The following is a 24,263-nucleotide window of genomic DNA, read 5'->3' as shown; positions in this document are numbered from 1 at the left end:
ATGAACATGCACCTGTGGAACGGTCCTTAAGACACTAACAGCTTACAGACGGTAGGCAATTAAGGTCACAGTTATGAAAACTTAGGACACTAAAGAGGCCTTTCTACTGACTCTGAAAAACACCAAAATAAAGATGCCCAGGGTCCCTGCTCATCTGCATGAATGTGCCTTAGGCAAGGCATGCTGCAAAGAGGCATGAGGACTGCAGATGTGGCCAGGGCAATATATTGCAATGTCCTTACTGTGAGACGCCTAAGACAGCACTACAGGGAGACAGGACGGACAGCTGATCGTCCTCGCACATGGCAAACCACGTGTAACAACACCTGCACAGGATCGGTACATCCGAACATCACACCTYCGGGACAGGTACAGGATGGCAACAACAACTGCCCGAGTTACACCAGGAACGCACAATCCCTCCATCAGTGCTCAGACTGTCCGCAATAGGCTGAGAGAGGCTGGACTGAGGGCTTGTAGGCCTGTTGTAAGGCAGGTCCTCACCAGACATTACCGGCAACAACGTCGCCTATGGACCAGACAGAACTGGCAAAAAGTGTTCTTCTTTGACGAGTCGCGGTTTTGTCTCACCAGGGGTGATGGTCAGATTCGCGTTTATCGTCATTGCAGGCAATCTCAACACTGTGCGTTACAGGGAAGACATCCTCCTCCCTCATGTGGTACCCTTCCRGCAGGCTCATCCTGACATGCTCATCCTGACATGACCTTCCAGCATGACAATGCCACCAGCCATACTGCTCGTTCTGTGCGTGATTTTCTGCAAGACAGGAATGTCAGTGTTCTGCCATGGCCATCTAAGAGCCCAGATCTCAATCCCATTGAGCACGTCTGGGACCTGTTGGATCGTAGGGTGAGGGCTAGGGCCATTTACCCCATAAATGTCGGGAACTTGCAAGTGCCTTGGTGGAAGAGCGGGGTAACATCTCACAGCAAGAGCTGGCAAATCTGGTGCAGTCCATGAGGAGGAGATGCACTGCAGTACTTAATGCAGCTGGTGGCCACACCAGATACTGACTGTTACTTTTGGTTTTGACCCCCCCTTTGTTCAGGGACACATTATTCCATTTCTGGTAGTCACATGTCTGTGTAATTTGTTCAATTTATGTCTCAGTTGTTGAATCTTGTTATGTTCATACAAATATTTACACATTAAGTTTGCTGAAAATAATTGCAGTTGACAGTGAGAGGATGTTTCTTRTTTTGCTGAGTTTATATCACCCATTTTAGCATGGATATTACAATTGAGGGCTTCCACCATTTTAAAGTAGTCAATTGGGTGGGAATTRCTATGAGTTGGGTGCAATCAGCCAATGCAGAAGAACARTGAGATAGCCTCAATGGCGCTGCCCATGCTGTCACAGACMCTATAATGCACAGATACAAAGATGAGTCCTCTATTTATCTCAATGGCCTGTTGTTCACGTGCGTATTTGCCCTCTCATTGTCTAGAATGGTCCCACCTGATTTCGCCTACTCCTGCCTGCCTTCCATTTTTGAGGACGTGTCTTTCCATTGTTAGAGCTGTCTCTTGACTCTTTTGTCAATATAATAGGCCATCTCTGGAGGTAGCCAGAGGATATGATAGGGCTCCTAAAACATCAAGCCCAAAGTTAGGTAATGCCACCTTTTAGTCCCAAAGGAAATTATAACTGACCCTGTAACCTCCCRCTGAAATCATGTCACTTGTATTCTAGTATGGTACAAAAGATAGACATCAATAATGATTTCTTTATATAGCCGTTCCAGGTCATTGAGAGTTAACAGTTAATTACAATAATGAGGTAAGAGAGCAGTCTTTAGAGAGAAATTTACCCGCCCACAGACGGATTACACAAATCCACTCGCTTGTTGCCTCTTTTGGAGATGTCAGGGCTAGGGATTTGACTTTGTGTTGGAGACTTTCTTTTACAGCATTCAAGAGTCAAAGGTTCTCAAAAAAATAAACCAATCATTCAGAGGAAATAGAAACGTTACTGTAACAAAGCTTACTAAACTTTACAAGAAGCTGACAGGAAATACCTTCAGAATAACAAGCTCTACCAGGAACAACTTTCAGAAGGACAAACATCTTAAGGACGTAAGCAAATGTTGTTCAGAGTTCAAAATGTTATAAAGACCATGTTGTTTCATATGTATGAAAACGACGAGGTTCTCAAACAATGAGGTTATATCCACACACACACACTACATGATCCAAGCCACAAACAATGCTCTAATCATGTGACCCAGTAAAAGGGAGATAGAGATAAACAGAGAGAGACAGTAAGAGAGAGAGAGAGAGAGAGAGAGAGAGAGAGAGAGAGAGAGAGAGAGAGAGAGAGAGAGAGAGAGAGAGAGAGAGACAGCATCCTGCTGTGACCTTAAACAGAAAAGGACACAAGCTGTTCACACAGGAGGAATAAGGCGCAAATTAAACAGGGATCTGCCAAGGTGAGAGATAATTATTGGCTATGTCAGACAACATCTGTTATTGCAGCATTCCAGAAGTCAGCTTCTCTGAGGACAAGCTGAAACCTCCTCCAGAGTTCATGACTGACAAAGGCCTCTGGCTGTTCCCACTGGAGATCACCCTCCTCCATTTCCATCATAATATAGAGCATCTGGCATGATAGTGGAAGAGAGGAGAGATTAAGAGATGATACTCCACACATTTGTATTTGTGTGTGAGGGTGTATCAGACAGGTGTGTAGGGGTTCGTATAGGGCACGTGTCAAACTCATTCCACAGAGGGCTGAGTGTCTGCAGGTTTTCGCTCCACCCTTGTACTTGATTGATGAATTAAGGTCACTCATTAGTAAGGAACTCCCCTCACCTGGTTGTCTAGGTCTTAATTGAAAGGAGAAAAGAAAACCTGGAGACTCTCGGTCCTCCYTGGAATGAGTTCGACACCCCTGGTATAGCGGTTGGTATAGGGAGGACGGGCTCATAGTAAAGGCTGGAACAGCATCAARAMAATGGTATCAAGCACATCGAATGCATGGTTTCCATGTGTTTGATACCATTCCATTCACTCCATTCCAGACATTATTATTAGTTGTCCTCCCTTCCCCAGCCCCCTGTGGTGTGGTGTGTGTTAGCATATCTTATGCTCTTGTACATATTTGGAAGGAGTATATGTTGTTTACTTGTGAAATGGCTAAAGTTAATGAGCTACAGTTTTCAACATTTTCATGTTAGCAGTTTACCCATAAAGACTCACCCTGTAAACTTTTGGGATTTGTTGCTTACAGTCAGAGTGAACTCCCAGCCCTGAAGCATGGTAAAATGAGATAGGAAGCATGCATTTCATCGCCAAATAACTGCAAAAACTTGTTTCGTGGCAGCCTGTGCCTCAAGGTCAGGCAGAGTTCGTTGAAAAGTAAAAACAATCCAAGCTAAATCAACTATCTGAGGGTTACTGTTTTTGTTTCCTAAAGTTTTGCACATGGAGGACAAAATAAGAGCTGTGAACCCTCTTTGACAAAGCAGAAGCAGGGTGGGAGGATGAACTGCAAGAGCCCCCATGAACTTTCATATCCATCAGAGCAAATAAACACCTTGTGTCTCGGACGGGGTTGTTTATGCTATGAAATCCTGTGTAGGGTTGATATACACTGTACTACCGTGTGCCACATACCAGCAGAGGTTCAAAAGTTCATCTAAACCATGAACTCTGTCAGGGCACAGCAGGCAGTTCCACCCATGAGTCAAATAAAAGAGAGACAGAGAGGCTCGAAGCAGCATAAAACAACCCGGAAAGTGCTGCACGCCACATTCAAGGGCAATGACAGGTGAGAGGTGTCACAACTCCTGCCCCCTTCCTTCCTCCCTCCTGTCCTGTCCATCCCCCCTCATTGGTTCACTTTATGACCCTCTGACGCCCCTCATGCCCCCTTTAGGAGCACAAATACAGTCACTGTGAATGAAACTCAAGCGTGGCTGTTTGATCAGTCCATTCAGTTGTGTGGCGTGTGTGTGCTTTAGGAGAAGAGGGTCTAGGACTACGCTATGGTGAGGGACACACATTCTTTCCTAGGTTGTGTTCATATGTGCGTCTGTGTGGTGTGTGTCTGTCTAGGATGGGCCAGGGAATCAAAACAGAGGGGTTATGACCCATATGTATTTGTTTAAAGATGAGATTTGTGTCACCTCCGGGCCCAAAACGCAGCCTAGCAGTGCAAACCAGCGGCAGGCATAACTGGTTCTGGAATGAAAACAAACCCTTTGCTGTTGTTACAGCTAATTTGCTAATGTTTATACCGGCTTATCAAAGAATACAGAGTGTTTAACTCGATCAGTGTACCCTACAGGTTTTCACATAACATGTTGTTCATTCTGACCTCGTCCTATAACGTTTTAATAGGCCTTTTCATTTGCTTAAAATTGTTATGGTTTTTAAGAGGGTTTATGGTTTATTGCCTTTCACATAAGCTCTAGAGAGAGAGGAGGGGCCACATAAGTGAAGTTGTCTATTCTTAGTTCAGGCAGGGGTTACTTAAGCTTTGATCAACTTTTTACCAGAAGTCTTAGTCTACCAATTGTTTTTGTATATTTTGAAAGAAAACCCAGACTGCTTGCCTTTGAAAGCATTTAGCAGATACCACTGATGGTCTAAGTGCAATGACCTGAAACTGCCCCTGCATGTTCGCTGTTAGGATAAATATCCCTCTATTAGGAACAAGTGCCTTGAAAGCTGCATTGCTTTCTGGAGAGATCTCTACTCAGAGCTTTTAAGAAAAGGTGGTGTATTTGACTGGCAGGTAGACTCTTTAAGAAGCCTGCCTCATCCATCAGGTACACAGTATGATGGACAGTTATATTTAGCCGTTGTGGTATGTGAATCTGTGTCTATGAAGAGTGCTTCCAAAAACTCCTCTCTGTGAAAAGGTTCATTTGCTTTTCCTGGCAGGCGTAGGCAGCCTGATATAACAGCAAGAGGGGTATTTTAAACAGTCTGTTTCCCTCAGACAGCTGCCATGGTGGGAATTGAACTGCAGCACGCAGCAGCAGAGCTGCAAAGGGAGGGAGGATGACCAGGTCACACAGCGGGCACGGGGATACGCCTGGGACACTGCAGCGACGCTTCATTCACATACTGTAAATACAGACAGACAGTCTCTGGCACACATACACGTGTTAATGCACAGGGGGAAACCATGGATAGCCATGCACACATACGCTTTGTAGGGTTTGTTGTGGGCTGCTATGATAGATATAACGTACCTTAAATATTTAAATGATTTATAGGTCACTACGTGCAGTGTCTTTTTTATTCATACATTGACATTCCAAAAAGCTGGAGACTAAAAGCATTCACTCCAGTGGTTTGGTACATCCACTGCACTGTTTTCCAGCTTCTTCTGTTTCTCATTGCACCTAAATCCAGGTTAATACGCATCACCACAATCCATTAGAGGGAACCCCCATCTCCTCCAGATTCTGGCCACACATTCATCATCTGATTTCACTTGTTCCAAGGCCAAGCAGCAAGTCATCCATCATTGCCATGTGCTTGTTTCATTATCACCCATCTCTCTTTTTCACCCTCAGAAAACATCTAGCACGCTGTAAAGCTGAGAGAGAAAGAGAAACCAGCAGCTCAGTGAATAGTGAGCTACCTTCCATCTTCATCTGTCAGAAAGGAGTAGCAGTACGTTCCAGACCCTTTTGAGGCTCTTGCCAAAAATCAGGAGAATGCACAATGTTAAACAGGTCATGTCACAGCAGGTATTGCACTTGGCTTTGGCCTTGTCGGTACAAATCTCKTTTAGGTGTGAATCGACAGTCAGTGTCATACAGGTGTTTCTTATCTTTACTGAATCTGATAGATGAATTATACATTTAATGAGAAATGTTATCAGAAATGTCATGATGGCACAATATGTTTGCAAGCAGGGTGGTGTGAGCTGAAACTGGTGAAGTTGATTAATCACAAAAACAGAGCAAAGTCCAATAAGTTTCTCAGGGTCGAAATGAGAAGCAGGGGATGCATAACAGAAAAGAATCTCMGCAATACATTCCCAACACATAACAAAACTGAAAATATGGTATTTAAGAATATGAAAGAAGCCTTTTCTCACAGGTCAGACTTGACTTACTCTCATCATTGCTCTCTCCATCTGTGGAAAGTTCCCCAACCCCATTCCCTTCTTTCCAACCCCCACCTGCACATGTCCCTCCTTCCTTTCCTCCCCCTCTCTCAAGAGCGGAAAGGCCTCGGCCTCTGAGAGACTCACCGGCAGGATGCTCTATACACAGTGTAATTACAACCAGAAGCAGCGGCGAGTGTGAAAGCAGCAGATAACATCAGGTCACCCAGCGTGCAGGAGTTCACACAGAGCCCAGTGGAGTGGCAGCAGCTGAGTTATGGCTCCGTATTTTAACTGCTCCAGCCTGGTCCAGCCCTACGCTACATCCCCATTCACTGCCCACACCCACTGTGATGCAGCAGCAGGGAGCAGCATGGTGTAGGGTTAGAAACGTTAGTCACAGATTGCAATGTCATACATAGACAAAGAAAATGTTCAAGGATTTGGGGATAGAGATTTATGTTCATTGTAAGATAAGAACACAGCCGGACGCGCAGAATACGCAAGCACGCGCACATCCACACTGTCTAGTATAGTAGGTCTGTATCTATTTGCAGAACTCTGACAAATTCAAAATAACTTAAACTTGTTCTCTCTGGTAATGCTCAACCCCAATTGTCGTCTGTCCCCCTAGGTGGTTGGAGGTTGAAAAAGGTTGGGAGAAACGACGGCTATGGAGAGCAGTGACCCTGCACTGTTCCCTGTCAGACTGCTGGATTTATGGCCCATCACTGTGAAGGGGAACTGTTTGTATAGACACCACAAATCCTTAAAATGTCCACTTCTGACACTTACTCACTGATGTCACAACAGTTATGAGTCAGAACTGTTATACACGTGTACCCGGGAATCTACTGTAATTATGTATTTGCCCTTTAACCTGTTGCCTGAGAAAAGATAGCAAGGAACCAGCAGAAAGTCCATACTGGATTATACTGGGTGCTAGATAGTTCAGTTGACCATAAAGCAAACAAAAAATCTGTGTGCTTCTAATAGCATTTTACTTGAATAATTGTCTGAATAAGACTATTAATCTATTAACATTAATCAAACTTTTAACACTGTGATAAAATCTTAAGTAAACACATAAATCTGGACTGAGAGCACATTTACTGCTAGCAATCCACCCAATAGGCTACCACAAGTACAAATACACACACGTTCCCTGGCACACACTCTCACTCACGCACACTGCCCCAATCACGCACTCTCTCCTCTAGAGATGTGACAGAGTTGTTCCTTGAAAGTTCAGCAGTGGGTCAGTGTGGACATTACTCTCCTGGCCTCCCCCACACACTCACAGGCTCAGTGCTCACACACCCACTCAAACATAACCACACTCTCATTTCCCTCCTCATGCCTCATCAACTTGACTGGAGGTAACTATAAATATCAAGATATCAGTGCCGTTGGAAAATGTTTTTTTGGGAGTGTTAAGTGAGGAATTGGAGGGTGGGGTTAGCTGGCCAGATCCTGAACTTTTGATTTGAGTGTGTATTGGAGGGTGTGTGAACAATATTCTGTGTTTCCCCGGTCTCCAGTGCCAGTTTTAATAAGCAAATGAGGTCACCTTGAGGCTTCAGACTTTCCTTTTTGTTATTTAGTTTATACAACCATTCAACTGAGTCATCTGACATGCCTTTCAATTGGCTTCTAATTAGACAGAGAATGGAAGTAACCTCACCCAGCCCCATGTAACACATCTTATCTACCTCAGGTGCATTGCCTTCAATCACCCATCCACAAAATATTCTGCAGCAAGAGCTTGTGTGACAAATCTACTGCATGCTGAAATATCATCTGGCAAGCTTGCTGTTCAGAGTGAAGAATTAGCAATTCCAGGACCTCAAATCAATGGTGGGTGAAAACCTACAGCTCAAACATACAATACTGATGGTAGCAGACCACAAAATTTGATTTAAACTAGGCAAGTAAGTTAAGACCAAATTCTTACTAACAATGACGGCCTACCGGGGAACAGTGAGTTAACTGCCTTGTTCAGGGGCAGAACGTCATGTTTACCTCGTCAGCTTGGGGGTTCGATCGCTCTAACCACTAGCTACCTGCCGATAATTACTTTAAGTAGCATAAGCACCTCAGCTCGCATTAGGACGTAGAGTTATAAAATTGAAGTGCATCCAAGCTATGTTTTGAGCTTGATATTAAGCTATCCAAGCTATGTTTTGAGCTTGATATTAAGCTAACCCACATACTGTATAATTATACATACATTAATTCAAGACATTTTAATTTCAATTCAACACCTCATTTCCACAAACTTTTGTTGGAGATTGTTTATTTACTTCAACAGGGGATTTCTGTTCTGGCAAGCATAGTGTCAGAGGAATATAAATCAAAACAATGATTACGGTTAACTCAATCCAACTGTTTGTTGAACCGGTGGTACGGGCCAACTGCCATAATTATAAGTGATGGGGGAAAAAAACATTATGCGGTTACTTCTCAGTCTTTGATGAGAGCTTCTGGACGATATGGTTGATCTGGGCCTCTCCTGTCTGTGTCAATGGTGACAATCACCTCACTAGGGTAAAAGGCCAAACGTGACCTGAGTTAAGGCAGTGACCACTATAATTACTTATAACAGTATTAAGATATAAAACATTAAAATGTCGATGAACATTACAATGCACCCTGTTCTGGGGGGGAGGGAGGAGGACACCAGACTATTACCAAACATGACACGTGCAGTAATTCCATGTTCCACTGTCATTCTCATATTATACATCACAATATAATTATGTAAGCTACCATTCACAATTGGTGTTACTTGCCGTCATTAGCTATTTATAACTCCAGAATCAACACAATGTAAACCAATTACCTTGAATACTGTACAAATCGTCAACACTGTCCAATATAGATATTTATACATAATCTGTATTCACATTGTAACTAGCGTATGATCTGTCCAGCAGAACACATAGAAATTATATTTATATGGAAACTGAAACAAACCATTTAAACTTCAGGMACTTGATTTATAAACGTTGCGTACACACAAAATATGCATGCCCGTTTTCACACAAAAGTTAGTATTTATACAAACTGAATTTAACATGAGAAAGTGCTATCCTCCCGCAAACTTTAGACCATGCATACAGTTTCTAGTGGTTGAAGTCCTGCATTGCAAGAAAGCAAAAGTAGCCTAGTAGTAGCCTATGTGAAAATATGACGACACCTATTCATAACAAAAAACAGGTAGGCCTAGCTAAATAAGATTCTATCATTTTCCATTAGTGATAAAATAAAAAAATATATATCAATGCATCATCACATTCTAAAATAATTTGAAATAAGGCATATATATTTTCTATTATTTATTTAATTTCCACAATCATTTCACCTTTGATGGTTTCGAAATAGCCTACAGGCCGACAACAAGTTAAGATGGGACGAATGGTAGTCTATCACTCATTTAAAATTGTACCCACTTCCCAGTAGTAAATAGATAAGCTATTTCAAGCAGCCTATTTTGCTCTATGCGATCTGAAGCGCAGTTTAACAGTATAAACAGACGGTTCACAGGCTACGTCCGAGTACTGTAATGTGAAATGTCTAGTGTAGATATTTAATTTATAAAACATAATACATATCAACCATTGCAGAATAAATTCCTCACCTTCTCTGGCCATGATGAGTTTATATTCTTGTAGTAGACATACAACAAATTACCACACGCATCTCTCATTTAACTGGGATTATTAGGTAGAGCAACATTTTAATAGCCTATGTATCCGACAGGGTGCGCGGTTTATAACATACAGTAGAATTTGACAGGTGAACAGACAGTTGATATTTTGCGTTGACGTGTGTAAGCTACCACTAAGGTCACTGTTCACATTTGACAGAGTAGACAATGTATCAGAATTCGCGGGCAGTGCAGCATATTTAGGTTCGGGAAAAGGATAATTAAACGATCCGTTTATAGGTCCACAAAAACATGCAACTGTTTTTGTCTTTCAGAAAATGTCAAATACCCCAAATTTACTCCACCTGAAAAACACCCATCATTAACCTTTTAACGCCCTTGTTGTCTGTATAGTTTGGAAGTATTGGAATTAGGCCAAGACGGTATCTAAAAGAAATAGCAATACAAACATTTGGCCAATCCCTCCAAAGACATGTGATCAAGGTCACCATTGCTATTTCCTTTAGATATCGTCTTGGCCTAATTCCAATACTTCCAAACTATACAGAAAATAAGGGCGTTATTGTCCTCACAAAAGGTGAATGATGGGCGTTTTTCAGGTGGAGTAAATGCTCATTCAGTTTTATGACAGGTCTGATTTACAATGGGAAACCTGCATATGAATGGCGTGTGCCAAGTTAATAAACCTCAATATTTTTGTGCGTGCAGTTTTCAGAAATGGCGCACGTGGCTATTTAGTGTTAAATGTACGCAACAATTATAAATTAGGCCCCAATGACTACTTGGCAAAGTAGAAACTGAAAACTTTGGCAGTAATTGTAGTTCTCTTCCATTTGATACCATTTGATAAACTGCGATTTTCACTGTAAAGTACAAAAAGTATCACACACATACAAAGAGAGAAACAAAATAACACGAAAACATTGTAAACATATGCCGTTCCCTGTAGAAATGGACCACCATCCATCACGGCATGACCCGTCCTTGCTTCACCATGGAAACAGAGCACATCGGATCCCTTGTGAGAAAGCACTTGTGTGTGGACAGGCTTCGAGAGTCTCTCCTGTCGGATTGCCTCTGACTTCTCTTGTTCAAAGAGTGAGTCACTGATTGTGGTTGGTTTTCGATTGGTCCTCTTCAAACAAGTGTGTCTGTATAACGGAACACAAACCAACCCCCCAAGATACAGAATGTTAAGCAGGAATTACATTTAAGATCATTGTAAACTTGCATTTGGATAGGGGGCGTAACTAGTCTCACCTGACCATCCTTCTCAATCCCGTCTCAACTATTGGAAGTCTGGAGAACATCAATACTGGATTTTCATTTGAATGGGAGCGCTGGCATTCAGAACTTGAATTTTCCCTCAGGAGAGACATTTCCTTGTTTTTCGTTTATTTTAAGTTTTTTATATTTTCCTACAGTGTCAGACATAGGCTCGCTAGCTTGTTTTAKAAATCAGTCACAAACTCCGTTTGGCGCACCACCGATGCAAAACATGTGATGGGTTGCCACAATCAAACCAATCACTAGTTATACTCCACCCCTTTATATTTTCTTCCTGAGGAGAACGTCACCAGGCTTTCGAACTACAGTACAAGTAAAATTTGACACACCCACTCATTCAAGGGTTTTTATTTTTACCATTTTCTACATTGTAGAATAATAGTGAAGACATCAAAACTATGAAACATATGGAATCATGTAGTAACCAAAAAAAAGTATTAAATCAAAATACATTTTATATTTGAGATTCTTCAAAGTAGCCACCCAAATGTCAAGAACTTTTAAACGTTTCTTCAAGTGCAGTCGTAAAAACCGTCAAGCGCTATGATGAAACTGGCTCTCATAAGGACCGCCACAGGAAAGGAAGACCCCGAGTTACCTCTGTTGCAGAGGATAAGTTCATTAGTTACCAGCCTCAGAAATTGCTGCCCAAATAAATGCTTCACAGAGTTGAAGTAACAGCAACTGTTCAGAGGAGACTGCATGAATCAGGCCTTCATGGTCAAATTGCTGCAAAGAAACCACTACTAAAAGGACACCAATAAGAGACTTGCTTGGGCCAAGAAACACGAGCAATGGACATTAGACCGGTGGAAATCTTTCCTTTGGTCTGATGAGTCCAAATTTGAGATTTTTGGTTCCAACCGCTGTATCTTTGTGAGACGCAGAGTAGGTGAACGGATGATCTCTGCATGGATAGTTCCCACCAGAGTGGAGGAAAAGCAGCCAACAAGCCCTCAGCATATGTGGGAACTCCTTCAAGACTGTWGGAAAAGCATTCCAGGTGAAGCTGATTGAGAGAATGCCAAGAGTGTGCAAAGCTGTCAAAGCAATYGGTGGCTCCCTGGAAGAATCTCAAATATATTTAGATATGTTTAACAATTTTGTTTGGTTACTACATGATTCCATGTGTTCTGCCATAGTTTTGATGTCTTCACTATTATTGTACAATGTAGAAAATAGTAAAAATAAAGAAAAACCCTTGAATGAGTAGCTGTGTCCAAACTTTTGACTGGTACTGTATGCGAGAAGCTCGACGTCCGAAGCTAGGGGGTAACTTACCCAATATAATGAACAGAGTTATGATCCTACCTTGGTCTCTACAATGCGGTGGTAAGCAGGGCTGCTGAGCTCCTCCAGTGTCTCTGAGATGGGTTTGTTAAGTGTCTCAGGGAGAAGGAGACCCAGGCAGCCAGCAGAGATCCCACTGAGACAGAACACCAGGAAGGGCATAGAGGTGTGTAAGTCTCTCTGAAACACATAGCAAACAAAACACAGCTTAAGCTTGAGGGGTTCAAATGAATACCGTTCAACTGTTCTGCCTGCGGCTATGGAACCCTGACCTGTTCACCGGACCTGCTGTTTTCAACTCTCTAGAGACAGCAGGAGCAGTAGAGATACTCTTAATGATTGGCTATGAAAAGCCAACTGACATTTACTCCTGAGGTGCTAACTTGCGGCACCCTCGACAAGTACTGTGATTATTATTATTTGACCATGCTTGTCATTTATGAACATTTGAACATCTTGGCCATGTTCTGTTATAATCTCCACCTGGCACACCCAGAAGAGGACTGGCCACCCCTCATAGCCTGGTTCCTCTAGGTTTCTTCCTAGGTTTTGGCCTTTCCTAGCCACTGTGCTTCTACACCTGCATTGCTTGCTGTTTGGGGTTTTAGGCTGGGTTTCTGTACAGCACTTTGAGATATCAGCTGATGTAAGAAGGGCTATATAAATACATTTGATTTGATTACAATTGTGACAACAAAAAAAGACTGATGACTTTTGTCCCTCGTCATATTAATGATATTCTGCTGACGTACCATAGAGGGCACAAAAGGGGCCAGGATCCCTCCGACTCTGCAAGACATTGAGCAGACCCCAAGACCAGCGTTCCTGACATCAAGACAAAGCACTTAACATTATTTAAACACCTCTCCAACATACCGTACAAAACCATATTGCATTGTGAGAATTGACACTCAAATGGGAGAATGGCACCCTCTACTGTACTTTATAGAAGTAATTTAGTGGGATCGGTTTGCACTGCACTCACCTTACAACAGTGGGGTACAGTTCAGTAGTGTAGACATACACTATGTTGAAAGCCGCACTGACCAACAGCTTTCCTAACAAAGCTAAAGAAGTAGCATTGAACACCGGCCCTAAATAATAAACAAATAGATTAATAAGCAAAATAATGAATCAAATCTATCTAATATACTGTAGATGGAATGCTCTTACCAGCAGTTACTGGGACCAACATGGTGCATAGACATGACAAGCCAGCTAAACCCAGAAAGCTGGCCATGGTTTTCCTTCTCCCAGCCCTAACAAACAGGCACAAATTCCAACTGTTTAGCACAGCTGAGGAGAATATATGGTCTTGTGAAACTATTACGATTCAACTTCTGAATTTTTAACCATATATCAAGACATTTATTCAGCACCACTGACACTTTAATTAATAGAATATCATCACAGGTGGTGAGAATCTTACCACTGCTTGTTTATGAAATAGATACAGAGAGGGTAGGCCGGGAGCTCCACTAGTCCATACATGGCAACACTGAAGTAGCGGTTCCCACTTTCCTCACTGGCATTCATGGTCAGCCCATAGTACACCAGGCTGCAGGAATACCTAAAGCACATCCACAGACAGTGTCAATCTAAGGTTGGTTATGTTTAAAGTCTTCAGTGTGAAAGGTCTTTAAAACAACGTATACTGAACGTAAGCATCGTTGTGAGCTGTTGATACTATCTGTGCACTATTAATGACCTTGCAAAAAGCGAGTCCCTCTGGTTTCCCAGTGGTTCAGCTCATGATGTGCTAACTCACCAGACATACATGAGCACCACGGTTCTCCAGCGGAGCACTGTGTGGGTGAACAGGTCGAGGAAGCCAGGGCCATTGTTGCCCTGGTTACCAGTCAGTCTAGAGCCAGGACACATACGGAGCTTTACTTTGGCTGCAGCATTGCTGTTCCCATTCCGCACAGCTATGTACTGCAAAACCTCCTCCGCCCTCTCCGTGTAACCACGGGAATACAGCCAGCGTGGAGACTCCGGGAGAGTCCTGCCTCAGCCAGAAAAACAAGAAATAAAAAAAAACAGGAGACGAAAAGGTCAACTTGCTATTTGTTTCATCAGCAAACTACAGTCTCACACATGCGGTAAAATGTATTGGGAAAGGTGTCAGTAAAGGTTCTAATGCAATTGCTTTCTTGGAATAATCATCCTAAAAAAAGTTACTTACACACAAAGTAGAAAAAACAGGACGCCAGGAGAATTAGCTGCTGTTGCCAGGGTACGCCATGGTCTGATATAGTAGCCAAGGGCACCAAACAGGGCAATACCCACAGCAAAGGTCATATTAGTCAAGGTCCCTGAAAAACAAACACCAGAGACAACTTTTAAATAATCTGGAAAAAACACTTTCCAATAGTGTCAGACCACTTTCTTATGTTGACAGACTGACTACAATTGACCCTAGTCCCACCTTCCTTAGTTACTGTAGCTGGTAAACATTTGTCATGATGATTATTTGTACCTGTCATGGCCCAGTAGGCCTTGCCCACATACTCCTGGGTGAGCACAAAACAGACGAGGGACATACCCCCATTCATCAGACCCACCAGCAGGCGCGACAACGCAAACACCTCATAGCTGGGAGCAAAGGCTGTGGCATAGCCAAACACCACCTCAAAGAACAGAGCTGAGAGAGAGAAACAGAGAGCAAAAAAGTTGGTTTGTCAAAGAGAAAGTTGCTAAAAGAGCATGTTATAAATGATGTAGCAGTCCACAAGCAAAATGTTTTTTTTWAATTATGAATGATGAGGCCTAACCATAGCTCTCAGATGTTTACCAGTGACACTATTAGCTGGGCTGAAAAGTAGCCTGCAAGGAAGCAGGTCAGAACAACATTTCCTAATGGCTGCTATATCATATCATCCAGTCAAATATTTTAGAGGATATGGATTAAGATCAAAATATGAAAAGTTGTGAACCTCATTTGTCACCTGTTAGGAAGACTGGTTTCCTTCCAATCTTGTCAGAGAGGGGTCCAAAAAACACATTTCCAATCAAGACCCCAGCGAAGAACAAAGAGCCTGCCAAGCTGACCTTGTAAGCCTGTTGCTTTAGAAGGAACCACTAAGAGAAAAGGAAGGAAAGAGACAGGAAGATGGCATTCATATATTATCATTGTGTAGATTATTTTTTAAATGTGTTAAATTCCTTACACAGGTGTGAATGACGCTACATTCTCAAGCACGGCACATTTTTGCTCCTATTGAATCATGAACGGTGACCGCTCACCTCTGTCACGATGGAGTTGACATCCTCTGTAAATGTAACGTGTTTGATGAGCTCCTCATAGTTGGAGTGGTCACCTTGTTCAATGTGGTATTCTGGTATAGCGCCAATGAGCACAATGAGCATGGACTGGCATGCCATATACACCTGGAAAACAAAACCAAGCTGAGTGCCAAGCAAGTAATAAAGGCCTAGCTACCCAAGTGATCTATCCATCGATGGTATTTAATTAGCTATCTCCTTTCACACATTCTGCAATTGAACAGCCTGACCTGCTCAAATCCTCTGAAATTCCAGAGATTGGCATGGCAGAGCTTGGGAGCTCGGAGGTACCGGAACGCATAAAAAATAACACACCTTTATAATAAAGCATTGAATGTATATCAACACATTTGCCGAGTGACATAGGGCAGAAGAGTAGATCCACTTACAGATATTACACACATYGGGACATTATTTTTGGGGCCTTTATAGACGCATTTCATGCAATTCTTCGTCATTTTACATGACAATCTTTTTTTAATGCCGCGTTCAAAACTGGGAACACGGAGCTGGAAAATCCCCGACTTCAGTACATTTAAGTCAACTGGGAAATAGGGAAAAACAAGCTCCGACTGGGAAAATTTGTTTGGGACGTTTATCTAACTCGGAATTCCAAGTGGGGAACTACCTGAAGATGGATCACTGACGTCATGATTCGACCTCGTTTCCTCCCCGAGTTACCAGTTTTCTTGAAAGAACCATTATACCGCACAAATGATCGAAATGACAAGCTACTTTGACACCGAAACTGAGATCAGTGAAAACGACCTTGTCTTGAATCCATCAATTTCCTAGGCCTAGATTTATGGAGACAATGAGGAAATTATATTTCAAAAAATGCTTTACCGTTTCACCCAATGATATGCAGCTCACTCGCTGGTGATGGCATATTAGTGATCACGTTTATTAGAATTTTTACATTGCAAAAAGTTACAATTATCGTTTATGCCACTAGAGGTAAAGTATTCAACCAAATAGGTTCCGGAACGACAGCCACAGGTGTCAGATCCTGTTCCCGCAGTCATTTAGCAAATGCTCTTATCCAAAGCGACTTACAGGAGCAATTAGGGTTAAGTGCCTTGCTCAAGGGCAGAGACATTTTTCACCTAGCCGGCTCAGAGATTCGAACCAGCAACCTTTCGGTTATTGGCCCAACGGTCTTAACCGCTAAGTTACCGGTTGTGAAGGAAGTTGTCATGGTAAGTGAATTTGTGTTTATACAAGTCCTTCCGCTCTCACCTACCGTCCACCAARCATGTCAATGCAGAGCTACATGAGACCTCATTTTTACAAAATTTGAGATGCGCATGGCGATGCGGTGCTCAATTTGTCCTCTGCGTGCCTCCAGAGACWTGGCAATTGCGTCACACACCCATACAGCGCCTCCGAAAACATTTTCGGATCAAGCATAAATTGGCTCTTAGATATTGGGTTATAGGATAAACCATTTGTCATATTTCATTTATAAAAGTTATATTCTTCAAGAACTGAGTAAAATGAATTAAAATGGCCATTAAACAGCAGGAAATATTGCAGACTGTGGCTTTAATGGGTATGCAAATGACGGTAGAGATAGCTAGCTAGGATTCAGCAAGCTACTTCAAAGCTTCTGTGATTTCATTATCTAGCCAAATAACGTTAGCTAAGTAGTTTAGCTATGGCTGGATAACAATAACAGCGAGACTACTAGCTGGCTTGCCCCACACTAAGTTTGACGACATACTATAATGCATTCAGAAAATATAGTAAATGTATTAGATTGCTAGCTAATACAGCTAACTAGCTGTGGGTGGCATACGTTTTCCACGGAAAAAAAGGAAAGTTAATAAAAACAAACCTGTAGCAACACAAGAACCAACACCATCTGCTTCTGATATGATCCGAATTCTCCGACTAGTTGAAATGCCTCTTCTAAATCCATTCCAAGAGGAAACAATATTCAAGCACATCACACCAATTTGACAGACTACGCAAACATCATTTCGCAGACGTGGATTACTATCACATGTTTTCATATAGGGAAGCGGATTGGTCAAGGAGACTAAACAGTATACGGCGCATGCGCAGCAGTAACCAATTGGGTGAATTCGTTCTGAACGTATCCGGCGGATGGAATGGATAAACTGTGATCAATTGGAGGCTAAAGAAATGAGCGTATAGAACTCTGAGATAGCCTCCAGGCAGTGGCGACCCATCATTCAGGGCAGGTTTTGAGCTCCACATTTTTAGCATGTTATTTTGGCATTTATACGTGTCACATATCAGTTTGCAATAAATGTAAAAAAATAAATAAAACATTAAGTTAATAAAGCTGCATACAAACTTGGTCCCTTTTTTATTCCTTGAGTAAGCCACCTCAAAATGCTGGTGTTTTAGCCTAGCTCTGTGCTTTCAAATCAAATCAAATTTTATTGGCCACATACACATGTTTAGCAGATGTTATTGCGGGTGTAGCAAAATGCTTGTAATGCTTTTTCCGAGTTCTGTGGTGATGGGGCAGCCAGCGGAAAATATGGAGCGTAGGGMTTGGTAATGTTCTCTAGTTGCGCCGTGATTGGCTCAGTGTTCTGTCACTCATGGGGACACTACGACACCGCAAAATCGAAGGGTAGAGCTAAAAAATTCATGCCCCTTCGGTGCTGCCATAGAATTACATTAGAAGTGCCCATCAAAGAAGGCTCAAGGTCAATGGCCACAGATAAAATTACGTCAAATCACATTATACAGTGGCAAGCAAAATTATGTGAACCCTTTGGTATTACCTGGAATTCTGCATAAATTGGTCATAAAATTTGATCTGAGTCAAATCAAATCAAATAGTATTGGTCACATACACATGGTTAGCAAATGTTAATGCGAGTGTCGTGAAATGCTTGTGCTTCTAGTTCCGACAGTGCAGTAATATCTAACAAGTAATCTAACAATTTCACAACAACTACCTTATACACACAAGTGTAAAGGGATGAATAAGAATATGTACATAAATATATGGATGAGCGATGGCCGAACGGCATAGGCAAGATGAGGTAGATGGTATAGAGTACAGTATATACATATGAGATGAGTAATGTAGGGTATGTAAACATTATATAAACTGGCATTCTTTAAAGTGACTAGTGATACATTTATTACATCTAATTATTAAAGTGGCTTGAGATTTGAGTCTGTATGTTGGCAGCAGCCACTCAATGTTAGTGATGGCTGTTTAACAGTCTGATGGCCTTGAGACAGAAGCTGTTTTTCAGTCTCTCGGTCCCAGCTTTGATGCACCTGTACTGACCTCGCCTTCTGGATGATAGCGGGGTGAACAGGCAGTGGCTAGGGTGGTTGTTGTCCTTGATGATCTTTTTGGCCTTCCTGTGACATCGGGTGGTGTAGGTGTCCTGGAGGGCAGGTAGTTTGCCCCTGGTGATGCGTTGTGCAGACCGCACTACCCTCTGGAGAGCCTTACGGTTGTGGGCGGAGCAGTTGCCGTACCAGGCTGTGATACAGCCCGACAGAATGCTCTCGGTTGTGCATCTGTAAAGGTTTGTGAATGTTTTTGGTGACAAGCCAAATTTCTTCAGCCTCTTGAGGTTGAAGAGGCGCTACTGCGCCTTCTTCACTACGCTGTCTGTGTGGGTGGACCATTTCAGTTTGTCCGTGATGTGTACGCTGAGGAACTTAAAACCTTCCACCTTCTCCACTACTGTCCCGTCGATGTGGATAGGGGGGTGCTCTCTCTGCTGTTTCCTGAAGTCCACGATCATCTCCTTTGTTTTGTTGACGTTGAGTGTGAGGTTATTTTCCTGACATCACACTCCGAGGGACCTCACTTCCTCTCTGTAGGCCGTCTCGTCATTGTTGGTAATCAAGCCTACCACTGTAGTGTCGTCTGCAAACTTTATGATTGAGTTGGAAGCGTGCATTGCCACGCAGTCATGGGTGAACAGGGAGTACAGGAGAGGGCTGAGAATGCACCCTTGTGGGGCCCCACAACAACAGACAAACACAGTTTGCTTAAACTAATAACACACAAACAATTATACGTTTTCATGTCTCTATTGAACACTGTGTAAACATTCACAGTGCAGGGTGGGAAAAGTACGTGATCCCTTAGATTTATTAACTGGTTGACCCTCCTTTGGCAGCAATAACCTCAACCAAACGTTTTCTGTAGTTGTGGATCAGACCTGCACAACAGTCAGGAGGAATTTTGGACCATTCCTCTTTACAAAACTGTTTCACATCATCAATATTCTTGGGATGTCTGGTGTGAACCTCTCTCGAGGTCATGCCACAGCATCTCAATTGAGTTGAGGTCAAGACTCTGACTGGGCCACTGCAGAAGGCATATTTTCTTCTGTTGAAGCCATTCTGTTGTTGATTTAATTCTGTGTTTTAGGTTGTTGTCCTGTTGCATCACCCAACTTATGTTGAGCTTCAATTAGCGGACAGATATCCTTACATTCTCCTGCAAAATGTCTTGATAAACTTGGAAATTCAAATTTTCCGTCGATGATAGCAAACATTTCCAGGCCCTGAGACAGCAAAGCAGCCCCAAGCCATGATACTCCCTCCACCATACTGTACAGTTGGGATGAGGTTTTGATGTTGGAGTGCTGTGCCTTTTTTTCTCTACACATAGTGTTGTGTGTTCCTTCCAAACAACTGAACTTTAGTTTCATTTTTTGCCAGTAGCACTGCTGAACATCCAGGTGCTCTTTTGCGAACTTCAGACGTGCATAAATGTTTTCTTTTGGACAGCAGTGGCTTCTTCCGTAGTGTTCTCCCATGAACACCATTCTTGTTTAGTGTTTCACGTATCGTGTTCCAGAMATTTCTGTAAGTCTTTAGCTGACACTCTAGGATTCTTCTTAACCTCATTGAGCATTCTGCGCTGTGCTCTGGCAGTCATCTTTGCAGGACAGCCCCTCATAGGGAGAGTAGCAACAGTGCTGAACTTTCTCTATTTATATACAATTTGTCTTACAGTGGACTGATGAKCATCAAGGCTTTTAGAGATACTTTTATAAGTCTTTCCAGCTTTATGCAAGTCAAAACAACTGGAAAGTCGGAACTAGGAAATGTGACTTCAGTGAGTTCAAGACAACTGAGGACTCGGGAAAAAACGAGCTCCAACTAGGAAAATASGTTTMGAACGGTCATCCAACTCYGAATTGCAAGTCGGGAACTCTGGCCTCTTTCTAGAGCTCTGACCTGAAGATCACTGATGTCACCATGATTCAACCTTGTTTTTTCCGAGTTCCCAGTTGTCTTGAAAGCACTATAAATCCAGAGAATGCCAGACTTTGATGACAAAGTGTCAACACAAGATTTCCCCACGAAGGACCGCTGCGCTGTTCAAGTGAGCACAGCACAACAAGGTGAGTCCAAAAATGTCTTGTATGCTGCTGCATAAATGATGTAATATCCCAGGGGTATACTATCTGTAGCTAAGAAAATAATACTAAGTGTATGTTGTGTAGTAAGCTGTTAGTAACCCATGTGCCTCACCCTAATAATTTGGTCACTTTCCCCCTCATAATTTAGCCTACTGTTCTGACTTGGTGGTGCACATGTAGCCTATAGCCTGTTTTAGAGAAATGTAATCTTCGATTATTGTAAGAGCTTTCATTGTCTGCTTATATGCCCCATTTATTTATCCAACGGTTCTGACTTGCTGTACAGGGAGAATACTGTAAGAACGGCCCATGTTCTGAATTATGTCGCTGTACATTTCAAAAGTGCTGAGCAAATAGTTATATTGACTATGTCCGTCCTAGCTCGCTCATTAATGTCTTAATTGAAATTACGGATGACCTCTTATCCGCTCGTCGTGACCTTATGCCATAGTTTGTACATCTAAATTATTCATAGAAACCACATTTGTTTAAGCAAGTCAGCCATATCAGCTGTTTTTTTTTAAGGCAGTAACTGAGGCTGAATGAACTGTTTTACTGTCAGACGAGGCTCAGCTGATAACCAGGTGTAGCAGTGGTAAGGTGTTGGGACTGCTGTTGGGCCAGTTTTATTTAGACCCAAACAGTTTGTGGGCACCGTTTGAATGCAATTAATGTCTTGTTTATTGTTGTGTAGTGGCTTTGCTGGCATGCATCCACCCATTTTTTGGGGGTAGTTTGCCCCACCAAGATTTACATGCTAAAATCAGCGCTGGATCCAGGCACATGCTCATTGCTCACATTGAGCACTCAAAACTATATATATTTTTTGAAATGTTACAAAACTCGTAATGGTTATGTAATAAACCAAAACGTGTTTCTTACAAGTGTAGCAGGTTGTGAACACCGCAAACAACGTTTCCAGTCCGAGAATGGTAAACGACGAATTAATACATGCATTAACAMAAATCAATGTAACCAAATAACGGGGGATTAACAGTACATTTCCTAGGCATATTAGTGGCATATGTAATGGGGAATTGATCAAAAACAAAACAATCAAAGGGTAAACATTTCACACAATGAAACATGAATGCACAAGAATTGGCGGGAGACAGCTGAGTGCATTCCGGAGAGAGACTCACCATATCTTAGCCACACACCCCTGACAGTCACAACTCAATCAGTTAGACCTATTGCCACACTCACTACCCAAATTGCGGTCTTCCCAAGTAGGCATAGGCCAACACGTTTGTGATTTGAATCAATTCACAGCAAAACATTTTTAAAGAAGCTAATGATCATCTGTAGCTAAGTAATGCTCCCTGGTGAAGTATTTTGAATGATTTTATTTAGACAGGAGTAATTATAGCCTATACTTTTGGCGAAATACCAATTCTCTTTAGGGGAATCCAGCTACTAACAGTGCACTGTGCACCCGCCAATTTTCCTTTCCAATTCACAAGAGGCTGAAACCAGAGATCTGTATATAATGACGAAATGCTGATATATCCGCAATGGGAGTCTTTGTTCCAAAGGCGGGAAGGCAACAGTGTACCCAATTTAGCGACTTTGTCGCTATATTTAGCGAGGATTCAGACTCCTCTAGCGACACATTTTCAAAAAAGCGTCTAGCGACAAATCTAGCGACTTTTTCTGGTGTTATTGGAGACTTTTGGAGACTCTGACGTGAAAGCACGTATCGTTCTTCCTCTTCTCAACAAGCAGCCCCGTCCCAAAGCACTCACAGGCGGCCCAGTCCCTCCCGGGTCCAGTCAGAGCAGGAGATGTTCACCCCTCCGCGTCCAGACTGCAAATGAATCGTGCAGCGGGAAGCGGCCTTTGGCTGATCCCGCCCTGGCTTACATAAAAAACGTTTTTTTTWACCTGAATTAGTGCCAGACTAGTTACCATAATTTTCTCACATTGCCATTGACAGTTTTTTCTATTTTCTCGTTTTGGTCCATTTAGACTGTATACAAAAAAATAAATAAAATGTTATGGTTAAAAATGTTCATGTCTGACTGTGACTTGTTGTGGACTCCTAAGTGGACCATAAGGTTAAAAACCAAACTAAATTAAGTAAACTAAAATACAAAACCCCCCAAAATTAAATAAAATAAAAAACGAAGTAACTCCGCCAGAATGTCTCTTTTGGGTCACTTTTGCCGGTCCCAAGCTAGGATAAAGGAGGAGGGTTGGAATTGTGACATAAAAAAACAAGAATCGACAGAATAAAGTTCATTTGTAGTTCTAAACATATTTAGGGTGTTTTTTACTCACTTTTTGTCTCTCCCACGACGTTATTCCTTTCAATTCAATTCAATTCAATTCAAGGGGCTTTATTGGCATGGGAAACATGTGTTAACATTGCCAAAGCAAGTGAGGTAGATAATATACAAAAGTGAAATAAACAATACAAATTAACAGTAAACATTACACATACAGAAGTTTCAAAACAAAAAAGACATTACAAATGTCCATGTTATTGTAGTATTAATAATGTCGTATACAATGTGCACATGGTTTAATAGACCAACAAGTGTAAAAAATAAGCTTAATATGGTTGTATATTACAATGGTCTTTGTCTTCACTGGTTGCCCTTTTCTTGTGCAACAGTTACAAATCTTGCTGCTGTGATGGCACACTGTGAATTTCACCAGTAGAATATGGGAGTTATCACAAAAATCGGCTTTGTTTTCAATCTCCTTTCGTGAGGATCTGTTTGAATCTGAGGAAATATGCGTGTTCTAGAGTGATGTGTGCTCGACTTCATACGTGGTCAGGCGATGTTAGAAGTGCAGATCAGTCTTGCACCTCTATTTGATAACGTGGGACAGGTGTGCACATCAGCTCCTGTATCTTTACTCTGTAGAAGGCAGTGGTCTGGGCCCTACTAGCTAGCCTTTGTTCAAGGACGAGGCTAAAGGCATATGGACTCATAGTCGAGTACAAATTCCATAAATCCAATCAAACTATGCTATTTGGGGTCACCAATACTACCATGTGTTAGGCAGCATGTAATAGCTTTTGCTGAGGGTAGGGAGCACTATAGAGTATAGTTACCGCAAACAAATGCGTCCTCTCGCTTCCCTCTCTAGATTTCGGAACGTCAGGCTGCATAGAATATATAACACCCCTAGAACACTCCACGCTCAACAGATCTACTAATACACACAACCTAAACTCTACTCATACTCAATACCACCTACCCACAGCTGCCTCAACGAGCCAGCAATATATGAAATCACACAGACGCC

General features: G+C 42.2%; 1 protein-coding gene across 3 annotated transcripts; it reads right to left on the bottom strand.

Moving 5' to 3' along the window:
* Positions 1-10,318: 10,318 nt before the first annotated feature.
* slc22a15 (solute carrier family 22 member 15) lies at positions 10,319-17,628 on the bottom strand. Of its 3 annotated transcripts, none has more exons than XM_024007778.2 (12): positions 17,459-17,628; positions 15,583-15,726; positions 15,285-15,417; positions 14,816-14,980; positions 14,522-14,651; positions 14,105-14,341; positions 13,766-13,906; positions 13,510-13,595; positions 13,322-13,403; positions 13,089-13,161; positions 12,358-12,516; positions 10,319-10,910 (listed from the first exon to the last, which is right to left on the bottom strand). In XM_024007778.2, exons 1-12 carry the CDS (start codon positions 17,540-17,542, stop codon positions 10,863-10,865), a joined length of 1,482 nt encoding a protein of 493 aa, XP_023863546.1. In that variant the 5' UTR covers positions 17,543-17,628; the 3' UTR covers positions 10,319-10,862. The 3 variants fall into 3 exon arrangements, with proteins under 3 accessions (XP_023863546.1, XP_023863545.1, XP_070304642.1); XM_024007777.2 differs by having other exon boundaries at positions 13,322-13,430; positions 17,459-17,627; XM_070448541.1 differs by lacking the exon at positions 10,319-10,910 and adding an exon at positions 10,945-11,058 and having other exon boundaries at positions 13,322-13,430.
* Positions 17,629-24,263: the final 6,635 nt, after the last annotated feature.

This window comes from Salvelinus sp. IW2-2015, linkage group LG18 (genome assembly GCF_002910315.2).
Source record: "Salvelinus sp. IW2-2015 linkage group LG18, ASM291031v2, whole genome shotgun sequence".
Taxonomy (NCBI): Eukaryota; Metazoa; Chordata; class Actinopteri; order Salmoniformes; family Salmonidae; genus Salvelinus; species Salvelinus sp. IW2-2015.
This window is presented reverse-complemented; position numbering and strand designations above follow the sequence as displayed.